This window comes from Columba livia, chromosome Z (genome assembly GCF_036013475.1).
Source record: "Columba livia isolate bColLiv1 breed racing homer chromosome Z, bColLiv1.pat.W.v2, whole genome shotgun sequence".
NCBI lineage: Eukaryota > Metazoa > Chordata > Aves > Columbiformes > Columbidae > Columba > Columba livia.
In genome coordinates, this window is record NC_088642.1 from 52,392,799 (window position 1) to 52,411,944 (window position 19,146).

Consider the following 19,146-nt stretch of genomic DNA (forward strand, 5'->3'; position numbering starts at 1 on the left):
CAGAGCTGGTTTTAGAATGCAGTTTTGGGAAAGAAGGAAATACCGAAGCAATAAGCATGAGTGAATGAAACTGAGGGTCTATAGTTGCAGAACTACATATGGAACATTGTTCTAACTCCAGCGCCACAGAATGAAATCATGTTGTCTTATATATAAAATCATCTCCCTGTGTGTCCCCTATTCTATCAGTTTGTTATTCTGTTGTAATATATGACAAATTTTAGTGAGAAAAAGCTTTTCCACTGACAGCCCACGCAGTTACTCATCTGCTCCCAGAAGTCTAATCTTTCAGTTCATTATGATTCTTTCCTTTAGTTGCTTCAAGCAATAAATTTTTTTCCCACAGGTCAGGCTACTTCAGAAGTATTCCCACAGTTCATGCAAAGCTTCCGTGTTTAGTTAGATATTTGCTTTTTCTTCTAATTTGTTCTTTGGCAAGTTAGCTCTTAGCTACTCTACCCTGAACCTTTCACCAATTAAGGATTAAGACGGAATAGGAACTTTTGATAGATGCCAAGATGGAGGACTTTTCATTCAGCATATTCTTGTGTGGAAAGGCATGCAGTCACAACTTAAGATTTTGTCTTTCTGCTACTGACTTTAGGTAGCAGCATATATATCAGCAGGAGTGAAACACATAGGGTCAAAATTATTTAAAGACTAAAGAAATTACTTTTGCTCTTCACTGGACTTTACTCATATGTGCAAGACTGAATATTATTCTCCTCAATATTTATTCATTTGTTGTAGTCCTTTCATACCTTTAGTCTCTGAAACACTGGAGAAACAAAACGTGGAGGTTGGTCATAGTAACTTTGGCACTAAGGTTGAGTCTTCTAGGGTAGGTGAGCTCATGGAGCAGAACCTGCTGCTGTCCATCTCTAGTCTCTGGTACAGCACAAGATTAGGAAGCAAGGAGGGCTAAAGGATCTTGAAGAATTCCAGTTACCTTTCTTTAGATTCTGGTATTGTTTGTTAGCTCACATGTAATTGTGGACATAATGCAAGAATTCAGATTATTTTATGTGGAGCTGTTAATAGGGCAGTGATGAGAAAAGCAAGGTCAAGTAAATAACTGAAGCAAATTGTCCTAATGAGCATGGTGGAGAAATGGGTGTCCCTTTCCTTTGGTTCTGCAGTGGTATATTTTTCCATTGTTCCTGCATTTAATCATCTGGGTTTTTTTCTAGCAGTTTGTTTATTTTTAATACAGTGAACAGAATTATTGTTAGGATTTTTTGCAATGGTTTCATATAGTTCTTTTTCCATTGTGTGTGTGCCAAAATCTTCTGTTTTGTACTCCCAGTAAAAACTATTTTTTATTGGTTAACTCAAGAGGTAAAAACGTAAGTTGCAAACAACACAGGAAGAAGGAAAAAAATGCATTCTTACCAGAACATTTTATCAGCTGAGGTCAGGTTGCATGGGGATTTAAATGATTTGTAGCGGCAATACTGCAATGAGCCCATGAGGAGCCTCTGTTCTTTTTTTCCACAATGCAAAATTCTGACCATGTTCTGCTGAGGGACTTTGTCCATTTCCTTTTATTATTAAAAAAGGTCAAATCCTGGCTTGATGCCCTGCCTGCTTAATTTGTAAGACGTAAGAAAATTTTAAAAATCCATTCTGTCCACTTCTGTGTGTGTGAATCAGTACAAAAGAAATGTGTACAGCCCTTCCTTCCCTGTTCTCCCTGCTGCTTAAATTCAAACTCTTTTCAGATTTGAGTAGTTTCTGCCAAGGATTCAGTTTCCTGTTTGTGAATAAATCCAAAGGAAAAATACCACAGGTGTGACCTCTTCTCTGATCCTGTGTCCTTTGAAATTGTTTCCTACAGGTAGAAGCCCAAGCAGTCTGCAATCATCTAATGAGGCTCTTCAGCTGTACAGTCCTTTCTGTCAAAGATCTGGAGGCTGCTGTCCACAGTGTGAAGGATGTGGAGCAGTGTTGTAGCAAGTATCTTATCACACATCTTCTTACCAACTTTTTGCTCTTTTCTTCTGGTGGACATATGATTGCCCAGGAATTTATTGACCATGTAAGTGTTTATTCCTTATTTAAGTAAAATATTTTATTATTATTATTATTTTGGAATTTAAGCTCCTATCTCTTAATAAAGAAGAAATGTAACAGAGAATTAAAGAAGATCGTGACTACAGGAAATATACCTAACTTGCCATATATCTATTTCAGCTACAGTCAAAATATTTTCCCTCTTGACACTTCTTGACAAGATCCCACTGAAAAGGTTGCTGTCCTGACTATACAGCTGCAGAAACAGCTGGATCAATTGCTTACAATTAAGGGATACCTACAGTTCATTTACACCTGGCATAGATAGCATGTGCAAATATTTTGCTTTTCCCAGTTATAAATCACTCCCTTAATGATCCAGCTGCTGCAGAGATTATGGAACTGTCTTCACTCTGTTTTCCATTATGTAAAAGAGGTAGTTACTAAGCATTGGCATTGATGAGGCAGAACCTTGATGCTTTAGCTAAGCCAGAGAGGAAACTGGTGTGATATTGAGAGGAAAAAAAAGAACAAAGACCTGAGAGAGTATAACTTAGGGTGTGAAAAAAGCCAAAGGGGAGTAAAATGTTCGAAGCCTGCCACAGTATCTTGGTGGTGTTGATGAGAGCCTTCAGGTATATTGGTGCAAATAGCAAAAGGTGGCTTGTCTCTCAGGATAAACAGGACTATCTCAGTATGAGATTAGAAATTTATTCCTAACTATAAGAGCATACTCTTTTAAGAACTACAGGCCTCCTGTACAAGCAGGTGTAGGGGCCAGTGTGTGGTTTTAGCACTTAATAAGTTTTTCCTTTAAGCAGCAGTGTGCTCTTCCATCTGTATAGGGCATATGGCATGTATAAGGAGCCTGATTTTATAATGCTGGAAACCTATTTTGGTGGTTATTCCTTCTGGTTTACTATGCAAGCATAATGTTTTTCTGTTTTAGGAGGACTAAGATATTTCTAGCATTTTAGGTGTTAAGTTCACAAATGATCCATTTCTCTTAGCATGAGAATGTAATGATAAAATTAGAGGAGTTGTATGTATTTTTACAGTCTGCTCTTTTTAGTTTCCCTTTTGAGGAGTGTGGCCACTAAACAGTGATGCCGCAATATACTAGTCTGCTACTTTAAACTCCTTCAGGAAAACCAAAGGCAATTTCTTGTTTCTTTATAGAAAGCAACATAACTAACTTTCAAAACTCTGAGTATTTCTCACTGGAGGGTGGTCATGAGCTGTTTCAGGCCAGAGTATGTCAGTCTGATGGATTTTGAATGTATCTGTGTAATCATTAATGTGTAGCTAGGCTCTCCATGTGATTTGAAAAGGCTTGAAGACAATATATGAAAGGCAGAATGGTGTGGAACCAAACGGCAGTGGTATTGGTTAGCATACTAAACTTAGGGATTAATGCAGCAGATAATGTATAGTCCCTCCTGATATGCAAAAATTGCAATTCAGTGTCTTTTCCAGGTACTGTATCATCTTGTGGGGGAGAGATTTATTTTTACTTTCAGAAAATTTACAGAATTGAATTGTCTCTGCAAACTCACACAAAACCTTCATGTGCTTTTTAGTTGTTTTCTGAGGAGATGACTTCTAAATGGTTACACTGTCCATTTTTCTTTCCTGTAAAAGCTTTTTGACCATTTGTTTTACCTAAGAAAACAGTAAAAATCTCAAAAGTTGCTCAGTTCCACCAAGATGTATGAAAAGAGACACCTTGAGCAGACGTTGCTTTTGAACTCAGAGCGTCTCGCGTGTTCAATGGTGATGGACAAATCTGCGGTTTTGTTGCAAATATTAGTGGAGAATCCTTAGTACTTAGCAACATAAATGTATTATTTCCTGTCTTCTCTGTTTGTTTTCAGATTACTGAGACAACTGATACAAGCAAAGAAGTTTGTAGCCTTCTTATCCGTACTGCATACAGAATTAATCAGAGTGGAGAAGAAAACCAAAGGACTCTGAAGCTACTGAATGAACTTCTTCAAAAACTAACATTGAAAGTTTAGATTTTTGATGTCATCTACTTATCAAGCAAACGAATCAGATCTTTATCCAGGTGTCAGACTTTCACAAAAGTCTTGCACTGCAGGTTACCAAGAGTAGAAAGATATCTACTAAAGCATATCCCTCAAGTTTTTTATTCTCTCATATACATTTGAAAATAACCATTTGTCTGGAAATGTTAACCTTCTAGAACATAACAGTAAATATTAAAGGTGGTTGAAAATTATACTCTGAGCACCTCCTTATCAAGAGACCTACATAATTTAAAGCAGTTCACTCATCTCCTTGTTGTTTATCTGGCTGAGGATCTGTTTCTCTCCCAAATTTACACATGGTTTTATTAGCAAGTTGTATCCAATTGCTTGGTTGGTAAGTTGTTCCTAAAATGTTTTGTTCTATTTTTCTGCTTTTATGAAACTAACAATGATCTCAAGTGAGACTTAGTGATTCATTGGGAATGCACTCTGTGTTCTCAGGAAATTGATGTTTCCTGAACTCTCTTTAGTTCTTTTTGAAAATGTTTCCAAAATGAAACTCCTCTCAGATTTACTAGATTATTTTTTCAGCAGTGCAGCTTCAACAGCACAGTATTCTCTGCAAAGTACTATATCCATAGCTGGTCTCTGTCAACAGACACTGCAGCTAGAAGGTTGCTTGCAGTACAGCCTGTTTTCAGTGTGCCCTGACTGATGCTATTGTTTTATTTGTTTAAGAAATCTTTTTCACAATCAGACAAAACAGGGCAAACACAATATAGGCATAAGGAAACTTTCCAGTTTGAGGGCCAGATTTCCTAAAGAGAGCATTTGGTTGCTACTCATCTCCTTCCTTTCATGTCCAGGGGTTGTTTGGTTGCTGCTTTGTTTAGGTTTTTTGTCTCATGCAAAGAGCATGGTCAGGGAGCTATGGCTCACTGTTTTACCCCAGGAAAGTATTTGTCCCAAAAATGTTGTGTAACTGTTTCTAGCTTAACCAGAAAAATAAGCATGGAGAATAGTAATGACACAGGATCTTAACTCTTTCCAGTAATTTTTTCTCATATATTACCTAGCTTTGATGTCAACATTTGTGCTGTGTTCAAAGATGCTGCTTCAAATACTATTCTCGCGTATAAAATCAGAGGCATGTGTCTTAAATTAACACAGCTTTCTGAATGTGGCATTTGTTTTTGAGCAAGCGAAAAGAAAAACAATGTACTTAATATCCCTTGGCTGTAAGAAGTGGAAAGATATTTTTTGTAATGCTGTTGTCTGATTTCTTACGATTTTTTTCCCAGTGAGTCATATCAGACTAAATTACAGAAGCTACATGTCCAGTTTGTTAATATTTTTAATATTCAGTTCCAGCATATGAAGAAACAGTAAATACATAATGTATGTCTGTGAAGAAAGATTCTTTTCTCTCTCTTTTTGGATTGAGATTTTTTTCTGAATAAATAATCAGAAAGAAATATGTCACAATTTTCATTTGTTGGTAGCCACACATATCTAAAAAATCAAAATCAAGCAACCCAGTTTTCTATTCCCTGAGTATCATACCTGAAAAGCATGGGATTAAGCTATATTATTTGTTGATAATAAACTCTGAGGTATTTGTCTACTGGGAACATTGTCTAGTGGGTTCATGCTTGTTTTCCTGTGTTTGGCTTTTTAAGAAATACTGCATGATTTAAACATTACAAGGAGGGCTTGCTCATTTCAGGAGGCTTTAAGGAAGAAACTTAGTTGATGCTGTCTGTACCTTTAGAAAGATACATCTGTACCAGCATTCTTTTTGCTTTATTTAGAATAATTGTTATAAATCTTTGGTATTTCTTTTTCCTTGTTCTTTCACAGAGCTTGAATTATGACGTTACTTTGATATAAACCATGATTTTGTGGCATGCTGAAGCTACTTTTCTTAGTTTGCCAGTGGAAGGCAACAGTGTCATTTGGTAGATCTGAGTAATGGAAGATTTCTCAAATGGTGGCTCACGCATTATCTATCTAAAGTGTGTCTTCTCCTCTGTCATTGCTGCTTTCTGGAAGAGTTCTTTTGAAGGTTTCAGGGCTGAACCAGCCAAAATAAGTCCCGAAATCAGGCTACAAGTAGCTTGTTTCCTTCCCTGCAATCCCCATGTCAACACACACCCTAATCCTGGAGGTGGTACTGAATATACAGAGCTTCTCAAAGTTTTTCTTCTCCAACAACTTGTTTTGAATACGAATACAACCAGTGAGTTTGACTTGTGTGTTGATGATGCTTCTTTCCAATCTCAAGGACTGCTGTATTACAGCTTTTGGAATTCTGCAAGCTTTCCAGAATGGGGCAGGGTGGTTTCTGTGGGTTTTCTTCAGAAAAAAAGCCCATTTGTGGATTCCATTCACCCAAGATCTTAGTACAGTGTATATACAAAGCAGAATACCTTTTATTTTCCGAGTTAAGGTAGGAATGAGTATGTTACCATCTATTGCAATTTAGCTGACTAGTAGAAACATGGTAATCTGTTACTTCTGGGATTTGTTATCAAGTTTCCATACTGACAGCATCGTAAGTGCAAGGAGGTGCTAGCAGAAAGTCACACTGAAGGTACGAGGAAGTTAATGCTAGTTTGGTAAGATAGAATTCATTCCATGGTGGTATGTTTGGCTTGGTTTTGGTTTTGAGGGGGTATGATAATAGAAATTCTGAAGCATTTGAGGTTTAGGATGAAACGTCTAGTAAAAAAGACTGGCAATTATTAAGTCAACCAGTACTAAACCAGGTTTACTCCATTTCTTTGCTGTATTATCCAGTGACAGAATAAAATGCTAATGTTCTGTGTGAGCAAATAATGTCATGCTAATTAAAATGCAGGTTTTCTTCTGATATAAGAACACTGTAGGAAGGTGAGAAATTCTGACACAGAAGTGCAGCTTTCTACTAGATCCAAGTTTGAGAAGTGAAAACCTGGAATGTTACAGGAGTCCTCCACCAGAGCACTGAGCATGTTTTTGAATCTATGTTTTGTACTTTCCAGAGCTGAAAGGGCTTTGTTATGCTATCAGCACGTTTTGCTGGGCAACACCAGAAGTTAAACCACTGTAGCTGAATTAGCTGGTGCTAGAGGCAGCCATCTAGCACTTAATTCGTAGCAGTATTCACATGTGGCCCTGTTTAAGTCCACCTACCTGTCTGGCAAGTTTTTCTTACTCATGATACATTTTTTTCCTTAAATGCTTTCCTGGATTTAAAAGATAGGCTCATGGTAGCCATTACCTTTGCTGCCTTAGCAGACAGTAGCTTATTCTGGGAATTTGCTGTTAGGTGGTCTGTTCACCAGGGAATGCCAGAAGGAGTTTCCCTTGCTTGCGTTGGCTATCTTCCTTTAACCAGCTGTCTGGCAGCTGCAAAGGAACAAACCTCACAAGCCCCTTCTGATGGCTAAAGTGTGCTCAGAGTGACTGGGGCCTTTGGCGGCCAGGAGCCAGCTAGGGATAGGCACTGCGTTGCCATCAGCCATTGAAACAAAAATAAGCCATTGAAACAAAAATTCAGAATGTCAGCTGGCTGTAGCTGAGTTGTAGCAATATACTTAGTGGGCATAGGTTGTGCTTTAGTTTGTATTTCATATTCTTGCGTGTGTGTGAAGGGAGAGAGGGTGAGAAGGAAGAAAAAACCTAGCATGTTGAAACTCAGCTGCAGAAATTTAGCCCTGATTTTTATATTTAATTTAATTGTAGTACTGATAGGATTAGGAAATAACAATTCCGTATAAGACAGTTAACCTGAACATCAACAAGTAGCAGAAAAAAATCCAGCAATACTATGTCTTTAATATGTCTGTGCATTTAACTAAGTTCCCTTAACACCTCTTACTACCTTAAAAGCTATTTTGTAACTCTTCAGTATTAGGTCAGATGATAAAGTAATTTCATTTAAAAAGCAGCCCCTCAAGAACAATGACCCTTTCTTTTCTATTATTTTGAATAAAAACAACTGTTAGGCCTGTGAACTTTTTGCAGATGCATACTGCCATCTTGAAAAGATCACATTTTCTCATATTCTTGACCATAATGTTACCCACATTCTGAATTACACTGTCCTTCAGATTTCCCATTTGTCTGTGCCAAACCAGCCTGTATATACAGTTTATTCGCTCCTTGCAGTTTTGATTTTATTTCTTCGTTTGTGGGTTTATTTTGAGGCTCCCAAAACAGATGCATGCAATATGTCCTTTGCATGCTACTGTTAAAAGTTGCCCTAATGTTTCATGTATGAGAAAGCAGCTTTTCTTTGTTTTGACTAATGATGCTGTAGCTTCTACTGAGTGTAAGTTTTCAAAAGATAGGACTTCCATTTTTTTATTCCAAACTAACTTATAATGGTAGCTGAAGATACAAATTTCCCATCTGTACTATCACGCCCTGTAGAAACTACCAGTAAGTCTTTATCTGCTTTTAATCTCATGATTGTGCTGCACTTCTATATCAGCTTGAGATATTTGTGAATAGAGATGGAAAAGCCAGCATCAAATTCCACTAGAGATAGGCCTTGAAATTTGCTACACAATTATTCTTAAGATGGACATAAGTGATATGTGTGTCCATAAAGTCAGGCATTATCTGCGAGTTTCTTGTAGGCGGGATCATTAACACCTTTGCTGATGACATAAAGAAAGTACAAATGTTGTGTCCATAGACCATTAAATTTATTCTTCAAAAGCATTGCAAAAACTGCTGATATGTTTCAACTTTCCTTCCTTGTGGGGTCGCGTCTTTGCTAAAACACCAGTGATCAGTACACTGTAGAATGTACTTTAGGGGCAGACCGAATTGCTGTAGTTGCTTGTTCTGGCCGGCATGACCGAGGTCATGAAAGGATGCTGAGCAGATGTCAAGGCCACATCTTGCAATTAAGCTATAACATTTGTTTTGGAAAGATAATTTTGTCTGGATATAAAGGTTTCAGATGATAGCTGCTGACTGTTTTTCGTCCTAGCTTTTCTGATCTTGATTTAAACAGTTCTGCTTCCTTTTGCTGTGTTGGCAGAGCAAGATTTGGACGCAGTTACTCATCAGGCAGAAGCATTGCCATTACTTTCCCTCCCCCCTCTCCCTTTCTGCCCAGGATCCAAGACGAAAGTAGGCATGATGCATAAAGGGTTTCTAGGAGAAAGCGAGCCAAGCCACCAAACCCAGCTGGTTTTTGCTAGGCTAAGATAGGTAAAGGCGCAAGTCATCCAGTGTACCTGTCAGGGAAGGGGAAGATACGTGTCAGCCCCTGCATGTCCCTACGTGTGTGATGCCAGCTTTGCTCCCAGGCACTACCGTACCATAAACTTTAATGTATTCATTACTGTTAGTTCACACCTGTAAAGTTAGTTTAGTGAATTGAACTGGAGACTGTATTTCCTGTTTTACCTCTTTGCTGTGGATGGGCAGGCTTCACAAATGGTAGATCCAGTCACTTTATTTTTTATAATTTTATTTTTCAGAGGGAATAGCCCAAAGTTATAAAAACATCATAGAATGAAATTTAATAACTTGCATATAAAATCTGAGTATCTTTTTACTGAACTCCTTCACATATATGTACTTCTGTCTAACTGCACAGCAGTCTCTAAATCACCTCTTCCCTGCCCTGATTTCTTCAGACTTGGCAAACTTAATTGTTGTAGAATACTGAAAAAAAAAAAAAAAAAAAGGAGAGAAAAAAAAAAGAATTTTGTATTATATCTGTGCTGTTTCCCCTTTGTTTCAAAAATCAGGCATCTGAACAGCCCATTATTGATATTCCTCTTCAACAATAACTCTACTTGGGACAGTTGTTCAAAATGTATGAGAGTCCGGGAATCCACATGTATTTAAAGGAACTATGAAAAGGACTGCCATGTGACATCCTGTTGTGGTGTCACTTTCATAATTTTCTTACCAATTCAGTTTCCTTTTGTGAATCTGGAAGACAGTTTAGCTCTGATTTCTCAGACATTTGGAGAGTAAACTCCTCCTTTTGGCTGCAGTGGGAGCAGTGGGTCCTCACCACTTCTAAAACATACCAGAAACCACATTCCTTACCAGCTGTGTTTGAGGACAAAGAAGGGAATAATTTTTTGGTGACTTTGTTCCTTGCCTCTTATAAACCTGTTGTTTTGGTGCTGGATGTTGTGTTTACAATAATTGACTGTCAGGGGGTATATTTGTAAAGCAGGTAGCAGTTACTACCAAGTATAAAAACAACTGAATAACAAAGTTAGATGATACTGTGATGTCACAACAACTGTGGTGCCCAAGTATGAATTATACTGCTAAAAATTCACTGAATTTTAGCACTGACAGTCATTCTGTGGTGTAGAACAATTGCTTTTCTCAATGTCACATCTTTCCTACAGCCGATGCTGGCATTACTTGATATTGATAAAAGATAATCACCTAGCTTAAGATATAACTAAGACTTTGGTTTTACTGTTTTCTTAGTATGACTGCTTCCTAATTCCCACTGTTTCTTCCCAGCTATCAACAGGGAAACCTGTTCTTTCCTGTGATTTGACTGAAGAAAGAAGAGACAAGTCCTAGGGAGAAGTGTGGTGTGCATAGAAACCATAAAATATCAGTAGATGGGCTTACTTGTTCTTGCATAAAATGGACAATATTGAGTGATTGTTCATCTGACTTTTCATCTATGTAAAAAAACAAAAGTTCAGCATTTATGTCATGTAGTTGCATGTTTGTTTGTTTTTAATTCAAGCAAACAGGAACAATTTTTCCCCTCAACAAAAACTGATAACTTATTAAAAAGCCTTCTTGTAGTTAAAAGGAACAGAAGGTGATAATGAATTTAGGGCATGATGGGCAGGTTCAGCAGAAGTGGTGACAATGACAAAATCTTAGCGGCAGTATTGCACAGTAATATTGCCATGTTACTGAAGGGAAGGAGAGAGAGTTCAAAATGGATGATAATGCTATGGCTGTAGGAAAGAGGCATCATGTGAAAGGTGGAATGAGGGAGGAGGGAGCTTATATCTTACATTAGGGAACAAGAAAAAGGAATAGAACTTTTCAGCTGTAAAATGGAATAAATTGGAATGAAATTTTAATTCACTCATCAGAGAATCATAGAATGATTTGAGTTGGAAGGGACCTGAAAGACCATCTAGTCCAACTCCCCTGCCATGGTCAGCGACATGTTCCACTAGACCAGGTTGCTCAAAGCCCCATCCAACCTGGTCTTGAACACATCCGGTGATGGGGCATCCACAGCTTCTTTGGGCAGCCTGTTCCAGTGCCTCACCACCCACATGGTGAAGAATTTCTTCCTTATAGTCCCCCTCCAGCTTTCTTGTAGGTCCCCTCTATGTACTGGAAGGCTGCTGTAAGGTCTCTCTGAAGCCTTCTCTTCTCCAAGCTGAACAACCCCCAACTCAGCCTGTCTTCATAGGAGAAATGCCTCTGATCATCTTTGTGGCCTCTTCTGGCCCCGCTGTAACAACTGGTCATGCTTGGCAGTTAAACAGGTGAGTTTCAGGCACACCAAGACACAGATGCAGAATGGAGTAAGATGGTGGCTGACGCACTCTAGTTTTTATTTTGTTGTGTTTGCAAGAATTGACAGTAAGGGGGTACGTTTGTAAAGCAGACAGCGGTTACTGCCAAATATAAAAATAACTGAATAACAAAGTTAGATGATACTGTGATGTAACAACATGAGTTTAACTGAAAAATACACTTTTTTCTCCCGCATAGTGGATGATGACCACTGTCCTTTGAGGATTAAAGATTAAGTGAAATATATTATGGTGCCAAACACCAGCTTCTCAAACTAGCCTGTTTAGATCTACCAACATCTAGTCAGGGTGGCTGGGGATGATGCTAGTGGCAAAACAGGCACCACTGGCTCACAAATTAAACACCCCACGGAGAGTTTCATTCGAGAGTCCCAGTGCTGAGACACCACTCCCAGCAAGCCCAGAGGAAAAGCCTGGAAGCAGTCAGAGACACGCTGGTTTTTCAGAGAGGAGTGAAGGGAGATAGATTAACAGAAGGCGCCAACAATGTCCAGCTGCTGCTCAGAGGTGTGTGAGAGGACAGCAGAGCCGTCACCTCCACAGGCAGGCGGTCAGCAGGAACAGGCCTTGGCACGGTGGCACCGCAGCTGTTGGGGTGCTCTGTTCGTACAAAGCGATGGCCAGCTGAAAATTAAGTTCTGTTTTCAGATGCGTAAATTATCACACAAAAAAGCAATCTTCACACAGCTGCAATTTCTACATGCCTTTAAATAAGAAACAGCAAATGCCTGCTCTTCTGGCAGCTATAGGCTGCAGGAATCAGGCCCTTAGTTTTGTGCAGAAAATATGCCCTCAGTTTTAAGAGTTAACAGGCAAATGCAGTGTATCTCCCAAGCACTGTGCAAATGTCTCCATTCCTTTATGCGCCAGCATAATTAACTGGCACATGTCAGCCTGCCAGCAAGGAAAGTTTTAAAGATAATTTTTCCCATTTGTTGTACCAGAGGAACAAGCGAACCTACACACACAAATGTATACATTCACTTCAGTATTTATACATGCGTAAACTCAGTATACTTGTGCAATTCTAGATGAGTCAGGGTCTCCTTTTTGCATGTTTCCTTGTTCTTATTTTGGGTGGGCTACTAGTCTCTGCATCAAAGATGGGGCCAAGAACAGAAATGCACTTGATGTGTCTACTAAAATCTTTGTTACACAGGACATCAAACCTGACTCATGAACACTGGGAATTGTAGCACAAAGGCAGCTATTTTACAATTTTTAAAGACCACAAAATATGTTAACTTACTTTTAGATACCAAGAATTAGTGTCCTGGAATAAGGTTTGCAAGTGAAATTCGGTAAGATTTTGTGCTCGGGATGTGGGTTTATGTCAAACGGTAGTCTTACTATAAAAGTATAGAAATATATATCAATCTATTAATATTATATTATTAAAGGTCTTTTTCAACTAAAATGATTCTATGATTAAGAGGCTGCTTTGCCCAGAGGAAGATACCATTAAGTTACAAATGTGCATTTTGAATTTGTTTCGATAATTGATACACAGCTACTCCTGACTCTTAAATCATGTGTATGGGGAGACAGACGGGTGTGGGCACGGGACAACCCGTGGCACCCGACTCACCGCCATCCTGCACCAGTCCTGAACAGTGTGCGACTTCCAGAGACTTCCAGTCCAGTTTTTCCGCGGAAAGAATCAACCCAAAACGAGTAAAGCCTTCAGCGCATAATGGCACACAGTAGCTCAGCTCCTGGTTCATGCTTACAATGGTGCCATGGTTTCCTTCTGCGTACTTACAGATGCAGAGGAGCCCTAACACAACAGCTGAAATCCTTTGTAACAGAAATACCAATTTTCGATAATTTAATCAGCTGTGGAGATAAACTGGCTGGCTGCAGTATTCTGCATGATACATTATCATGGCCTAACTCTGTAGAACTTTTCTGTTTATTTTTTTTGTAATGTCCTCTTTCATAGTGATTTTCACGTCAGAAATCCATATGGGGTATTACACCTTGAGTCCTACTTGTTTCCTCAAGCTGCTGACTTGCTCAGGCTGTGTTTCTGGCTAGACCTGTTGCTGCCAGGCCAGACCTTTCTCCTTCCTTCCTTCTCATGTGTGAGGTACAGGCAACAGGGTACAGCTAATTCCCATCTGAAGCAGGAAGCACAGAGCCAGCAGCAGCTGCAAACACCGCCCACCAAAGCTGAAGACAGAACACAAAGCAGAGGAACTACTGTCAGAAAAATTTTGTGTTTTATTCCACGTTTGTAGCAGAAAGTATATGAGCAGGAACGCATCTCCTCCAAGGGGGGAAGGGACCTGCCTGGGTCATGTCCTCATTATGGTCTGCCTTTGCTCCGAACAAGCAGCACAGGAATACAGATTGTGATCCTTGCCTAACTACACAGATACAGTTTTAACTTAATCTGAGATTAATTTTTTTTACAGTTAACAGCCATGTTTGGAAAAGAATCAGAGATATACTAGCCAGCTTCTGGCCTAATGAAACAAGTAGGAGACCCTTCAGCCTTCTGCATCGGGGTTTCTAATCCTATCCAAAGTAAAACCACCACTGTGTTTGGAAAGGGCTGAAACAGGGATGGGAAGGAACAACAAAAAGCAAACAAAAAATAAAACCAAAAAACCCCACACACAAACCAAACAAACAAATTAAAAAAACCCAAAACAAAAAAAAGGGTTTTTTTATTCAGAGGGGGTGGCTGACTAAAGGTATCATTTGATAAAACATCGCTTCCATACTTTATTTACAATAAAATCTGAAGTTTACTTTTTTTGTTGTTATTGTTTGCTTTTATTTACTATAATTAAAATCTACAATTCCTCCTCTCAGGAAACAAATATGGAAACACCCACCTGGGGAGAATCTTGAGTAAAACGAACATTGGTTTGTGTCCTTTTTTTTCTGCTAAGTTTTCAATGGGGCCTATTAAAAACCTAAATAATTAAACATCACTCTGTATGGTTCACTCCCAGAGCTTTTGACATGACTCAGAAGGATTTTAAACTAATGGTAATGCTTATATCATGTCAATGAAGCTACTATAGAATACATACAGGAATCTCCCGTTCTCCCTTACTTGTGATGAGTTACCATGACAGGAACTATTTGAAGGCACCTTAAGCTTCCTTCTCAATGTAGAGACCTACTCTATTTAGCAACGCTTGTATTAGCAACAAAAGGCCACACAAGCCCAGATACAAGGGCAGGGCTGCCACCTCTTTGCCATTTTTTTAGGTTGTTTGGTGTTCATGTTTTATTTTCTGTTTATTTTCTCAGTTGCTACAATGCATGACGGATCACAAAGCTGATGTGAGGGAAACCAGTGCTTAAGTTCATGCTTATGTTAATACTGCTGAGACAGACTGGAACAGCTGTAGCAAGCAAAATAAGCTACTACTGTGCTCAATATTTTAAAAAAAGATATTGTTAATATCCATTAACTAATAGCTTTCTGATGGTTGTCTCCTACTGCAAAAGCAGAAATGGTGTCATTCTTCTTACTAAGTTTGTATATTAACATTGAACCACTGTGCAATGGAAAGACTACACATACTTGGAAAAAAAAAGTATTTATTTTTACAAGAGTATTTGATGTAAAACAACAGTGTACGAAGTAAATATATCCCCAGATTTTTGTGGTTTAAATTCTTACTCTCTGAAAGGAACAATTAAGATGTCTCCTGATCAGTGGGGCAGTACATTCCTAGGAAAGGAGAGCTACACTTGATGTATCACTGTGAAAAAAGAGCAGCACAGGGATATGGAAGATATTTTTTCAGAAAACAGACGGTCTGACACTTTTGATAAAAGTTAACCAAAACAAGAGATACAGAGAATTCCGATTTTGTGTTTTGCCTTCAATCCCATCCCATCACTTTTCACGGATTATGCCCAGTTCCAATTAACCTCCCCTGCCCCACCCCAGCTCCTGATAATTTTATATTGGCTTTTTAATTTGGCATAGAAGTTACAAACAAAATTTTAAGTACAGAATATAGTTTAATAGAATTTCAGAGGTTACTAATGTTGGCCAAATTACCGGAGTGCATAAAACCATTCAAATCACGAGTCCTTGTCATATGGAAACTGGAATGCTTATATCACCAAAGAGCAAGGATAACCCTCAAATTTTTTGTATTAAAGAACTACCTAAAGCTGCAGTAAGGTGTGTATGTGTAGCTTGTTTTATGCACATGCCTTCTTGGTTACAGTGAGACTCTGGAAGACATAAATACTGAGAGATAAATCTTTCTGTCAGCTGATTGTTTTAGCCGTCAAAAAATCCTTCTTTTGATGTCTTGGTCAATGAAATCCTAGTACCATCTGGGTTTAGTAGGAGACATATTAAAAGAGTTTCTCTGTGATCTTTCCTGCAATGGAAACAGCAGTAAAAATTATTTCTCCGTCATGATAGAGGAGTATCTGTGCGTTCTTGATTGCCCCAGCTTTCCAAATGAAGTTGTTTTTCAGGTTACTGGTAGAGCACAACTGAGGTTACAGAGTTAACAATGATCTCCTTAGATTTTCTTGGTTATTAGCAGGTTACTCTGAAAAATAACACTGGAGGTCAGTCACCAGAGCAATACTGTGTGATGTGCTACATATCCACATACCTTCTCATTTTAAGCCAACAGTTCTCTAAAGAGTACTGAGGTCACCTTTCCACCTTAGGCTGTTCAGTGTTTAACATCAGGACATCTTAATGTATACCAATTGGCTTTTTTAGAGAAAACAGTAACAACGTTTCTCAAAGGCTCTTAGAAAAGGGCTCGACTCCTGTTCCTGCTGAACTGAGCCAGTGTGTGAAATCAGAACTGATATCAGCTCAGTAGGCACCGGAGGACGGGTCCATCACCAGCCTGGAACAACAGCAGCAGCCGTAAGTGGCAGCTCCCAGCGGAAACAACCATTTCCTGCAAACAACACATGGTGCTAAGCTACAATTGCAGAGAGACCACATCAGCATCCATTAAAGACAAGACTACCCAACAAAGCTTTATAGACAATTCCAGGTTAAAGTCACATTTATTTCCTCTGACCTGTAGAAAAGCATGGTGACCAAATCCCTGCAGGCAATGCCTCACTTGTGAAGTCAGGCTGAGAATTTAAGGAGCGCTGTTTATTCTCAGCTAAAGCCAAGAGTCATTTGGTCCTCCCCATGTCACCTCTGCCTCTTATTCTCAATATACTGCATCTCAGACACGTGTGTTCATGGTAAATCTGCCCATTCAGCAGCAAGGTATCTCAGCCAGCACACGCTCTGTGCCCTGCGCAGGCTGACAATAGGCAAAGTCTCCTCTCCCCTTCTCCTCAGGTGCAGAACTTAGCCACTGTGAACAAAGAGGGAAACAATCACTGTTCACCAATCAGCTAAGCTCTGCACCTCGCCAGAGAGGTCTCCGTCTCGGTATAGCTAATTATCGGATGAGGGTCTTCCACGATGCATCTGCTGCTTCCCTCTTACTTTGGTTAATGGACAGAGAGGATTCCACACTTGCACAGAGGGGATAGTTATGGTGAGTTTCATACTAGCAGCTGCAGTAATGGCTGTGTGGTAATCCCTGGCAATGTGATTTTAATCTTAAGTCACAAATCATCATGCCAGGAACCCAAACAGCCACAACATGAGAAGAAAGCTGTGCAGTCACACAGAGTGTTGTTCTAATAACAGTACCTTTAGATTTTATGTTATACCTCACCATACACTTCTAGTCTATCTGAAAAGTCAAAGGGGCACTTTTAAACTATTGCCAATATGTACACATCACATACTTTTCCTGTGCTGGATACTTACCACCAGAAGCTTGTAGAAACTTTGATTTTTATTTTATTACAAATGGAACTATAGGAAGACAGTTTCAAGTACAGTAGTACCAGAACAAACTGCATCTCCATTTTTCTGGCCTTCAGACACTTGAAGGCTTCTACCACATTAACATTTTTTGAACATAACTCTAATTCCTGTGGGTCCTTGATAACTGGGACCCCACAAGCAAGTCTCAGCCCTGCCTGTTTTAGAAGGCGACTCTCCTACCCCATAACTGATACCCTGGCACTCTACAGTCTGATCCACTTTTCTCAAAAAGTTTTCTTGGCAGGCACAGTTTTTGTCTACACAGAAGAGCAACACGGTTGTTCATAAGAAAACCTGATTTCATGGTATCTATCATCTTCTGTATTTCATACAAACAAAGTAAACATAACATTTTCAACTGGAACTCGCTACCGAGTACTGTTACATGTGCAGGCTTGAACAGGAGAAAATGAAAATTTCTGCTTGGTACCAATTAGAAAAGGATGATTTTGCTAGATTAGATGCCTAAGTTTTGATACCACTAATCAATTGTGAAGTTATGTGAACAAACAAGACAATCAGACTATCAGACAAGTTATACCATTAAGCAAAAATCTGAGGTATGCTGTACTGGAAAAGACCTTCATAACAATCCTAATTGGCTATGTGTTAAACATGCACACACAGACACTGTAAAGTACACCTCTGGCTACTCAAGACAGAGAAATTGAGAATATCTTTGCAAATTACCAGTTTATAGCCTGCAGCAATCTTTATTTTGTGAATATTTCTTGCAATTCTGCTTCTTCTCTAGTGATTCCTCCCCATTATTTTCAGAAATGAGCTAGATTATGTATGATATTAAGTAGGTTGTTCATGTTAAGGCTACTCTTCTTACCTCATAATCAGTTTTCAAAGGCCTCACTACACACAACACAAAAACATTTGAATCATCAGCTTGTTCTCACATGATTCAGATATTTTTCCAAGTGCACAGCTTCATACTTCCACTGTGCTGCCTGTCAAGTCAACATGCAGCTTCATTTAAAAGAAATGCTCCTTGCACAATTGCAACTTCTGTAAGCAGAGTTAAGAATACAGAATGGGAAACAACTGCAGGTTGAGCCTGGCCTTCTCTGGCCATTCGGACTTACAGTTGCCTCTTGTACAGTCCATTGCAAAGTTTACAACAAAGCCTCCCCGTGCTCTCCAGCTAGTGCCTAAACGTATCTAATTCACTGCTCCAGCAGCTGGGCTTAAAAAAAAACAAAAAGAAAAGCAAGATATTTAACAAGAGTTATTTCTCAAGCTAAGCGGCCTCAAAATGTATGGTACGCTGAAGTCTACTATGTTTAGTGAGCTCTGCATTCTTCACATATGAGGCAAAATCAGGGTGTTTAATTTAAAAAGAAAAATCACCTCTTCAGAATAACATCTCTGCCACCACTTTGGCTGAGGACGCATCCATATGTTCTCGTGCTGCAGCAAAGCATTTATGTGCAAGTTCTTGTTGTTTCACATCTTCATTCACCATTAATTCACCATAGAGATACACACCCATTGCCTGAAAGAGGAACACAGCACACAGACATCTTATCACCAGTAACAACTAGTTAGCTGGTTTTCATTCCATTGGCCTCCTAGTATGCATTTCATTAACAAACAAAATAAAAGGCAACCCAAAACACAGGAAATACCATATGCTCTATCATACCTACCATTCCCCCAAAAAAGTAGTTTTATCTGGATCTCTGTAGCCTAAAGATGGTTCTCTATATGTTGTATTGAGTGTTTAAGAACAGAATATTAT

The 19,146-nt window shown here is 39.0% G+C and overlaps 2 protein-coding genes across 20 annotated transcripts in view; one reads left to right on the top strand and one right to left on the bottom strand.

The window, feature by feature from the left end:
• Nucleotides 1-5,479, top strand: part of FANCC (FA complementation group C) — a 102,543-nt gene extending 97,064 nt beyond the window's left edge. For all 4 annotated transcript variants that reach the window (XM_065045827.1, XM_065045828.1, XM_065045829.1 and 1 more), the window contains 2 exons: nt 1,838-2,038; nt 3,888-5,479. In XM_065045827.1, the coding sequence (XP_064901899.1) occupies nt 1,838-2,038; nt 3,888-4,031 (345 nt within the window). In that variant the 3' untranslated portion in view covers nt 4,032-5,479. The remainder of the gene's footprint in view (nt 1-1,837; nt 2,039-3,887) is intronic.
• Nucleotides 5,480-11,540: 6,061 nt separating this feature from the next.
• The window catches only part of AOPEP (aminopeptidase O (putative)), a 191,473-nt gene continuing 183,867 nt past the window's right edge, over nt 11,541-19,146 (bottom strand). For 7 of the 16 annotated variants that reach the window (XM_065045818.1, XM_065045820.1, XM_065045819.1 and 4 more), the window contains 2 exons: nt 18,756-18,900; nt 15,096-16,089 (listed from right to left, as the gene is read on the bottom strand). In XM_065045818.1, coding sequence (XP_064901890.1) covers nt 18,760-18,900 — 141 coding nt within the window. In that variant the 3' untranslated portion in view covers nt 15,096-16,089; nt 18,756-18,759. Of the gene's footprint in view, nt 13,724-15,095; nt 16,090-18,490; nt 18,592-18,755; nt 18,901-19,146 lie in introns of those variants that run through there. The other 9 variants (XM_065045810.1, XM_065045816.1, XR_010468925.1 and 6 more) reach the window with 8 other exon arrangements.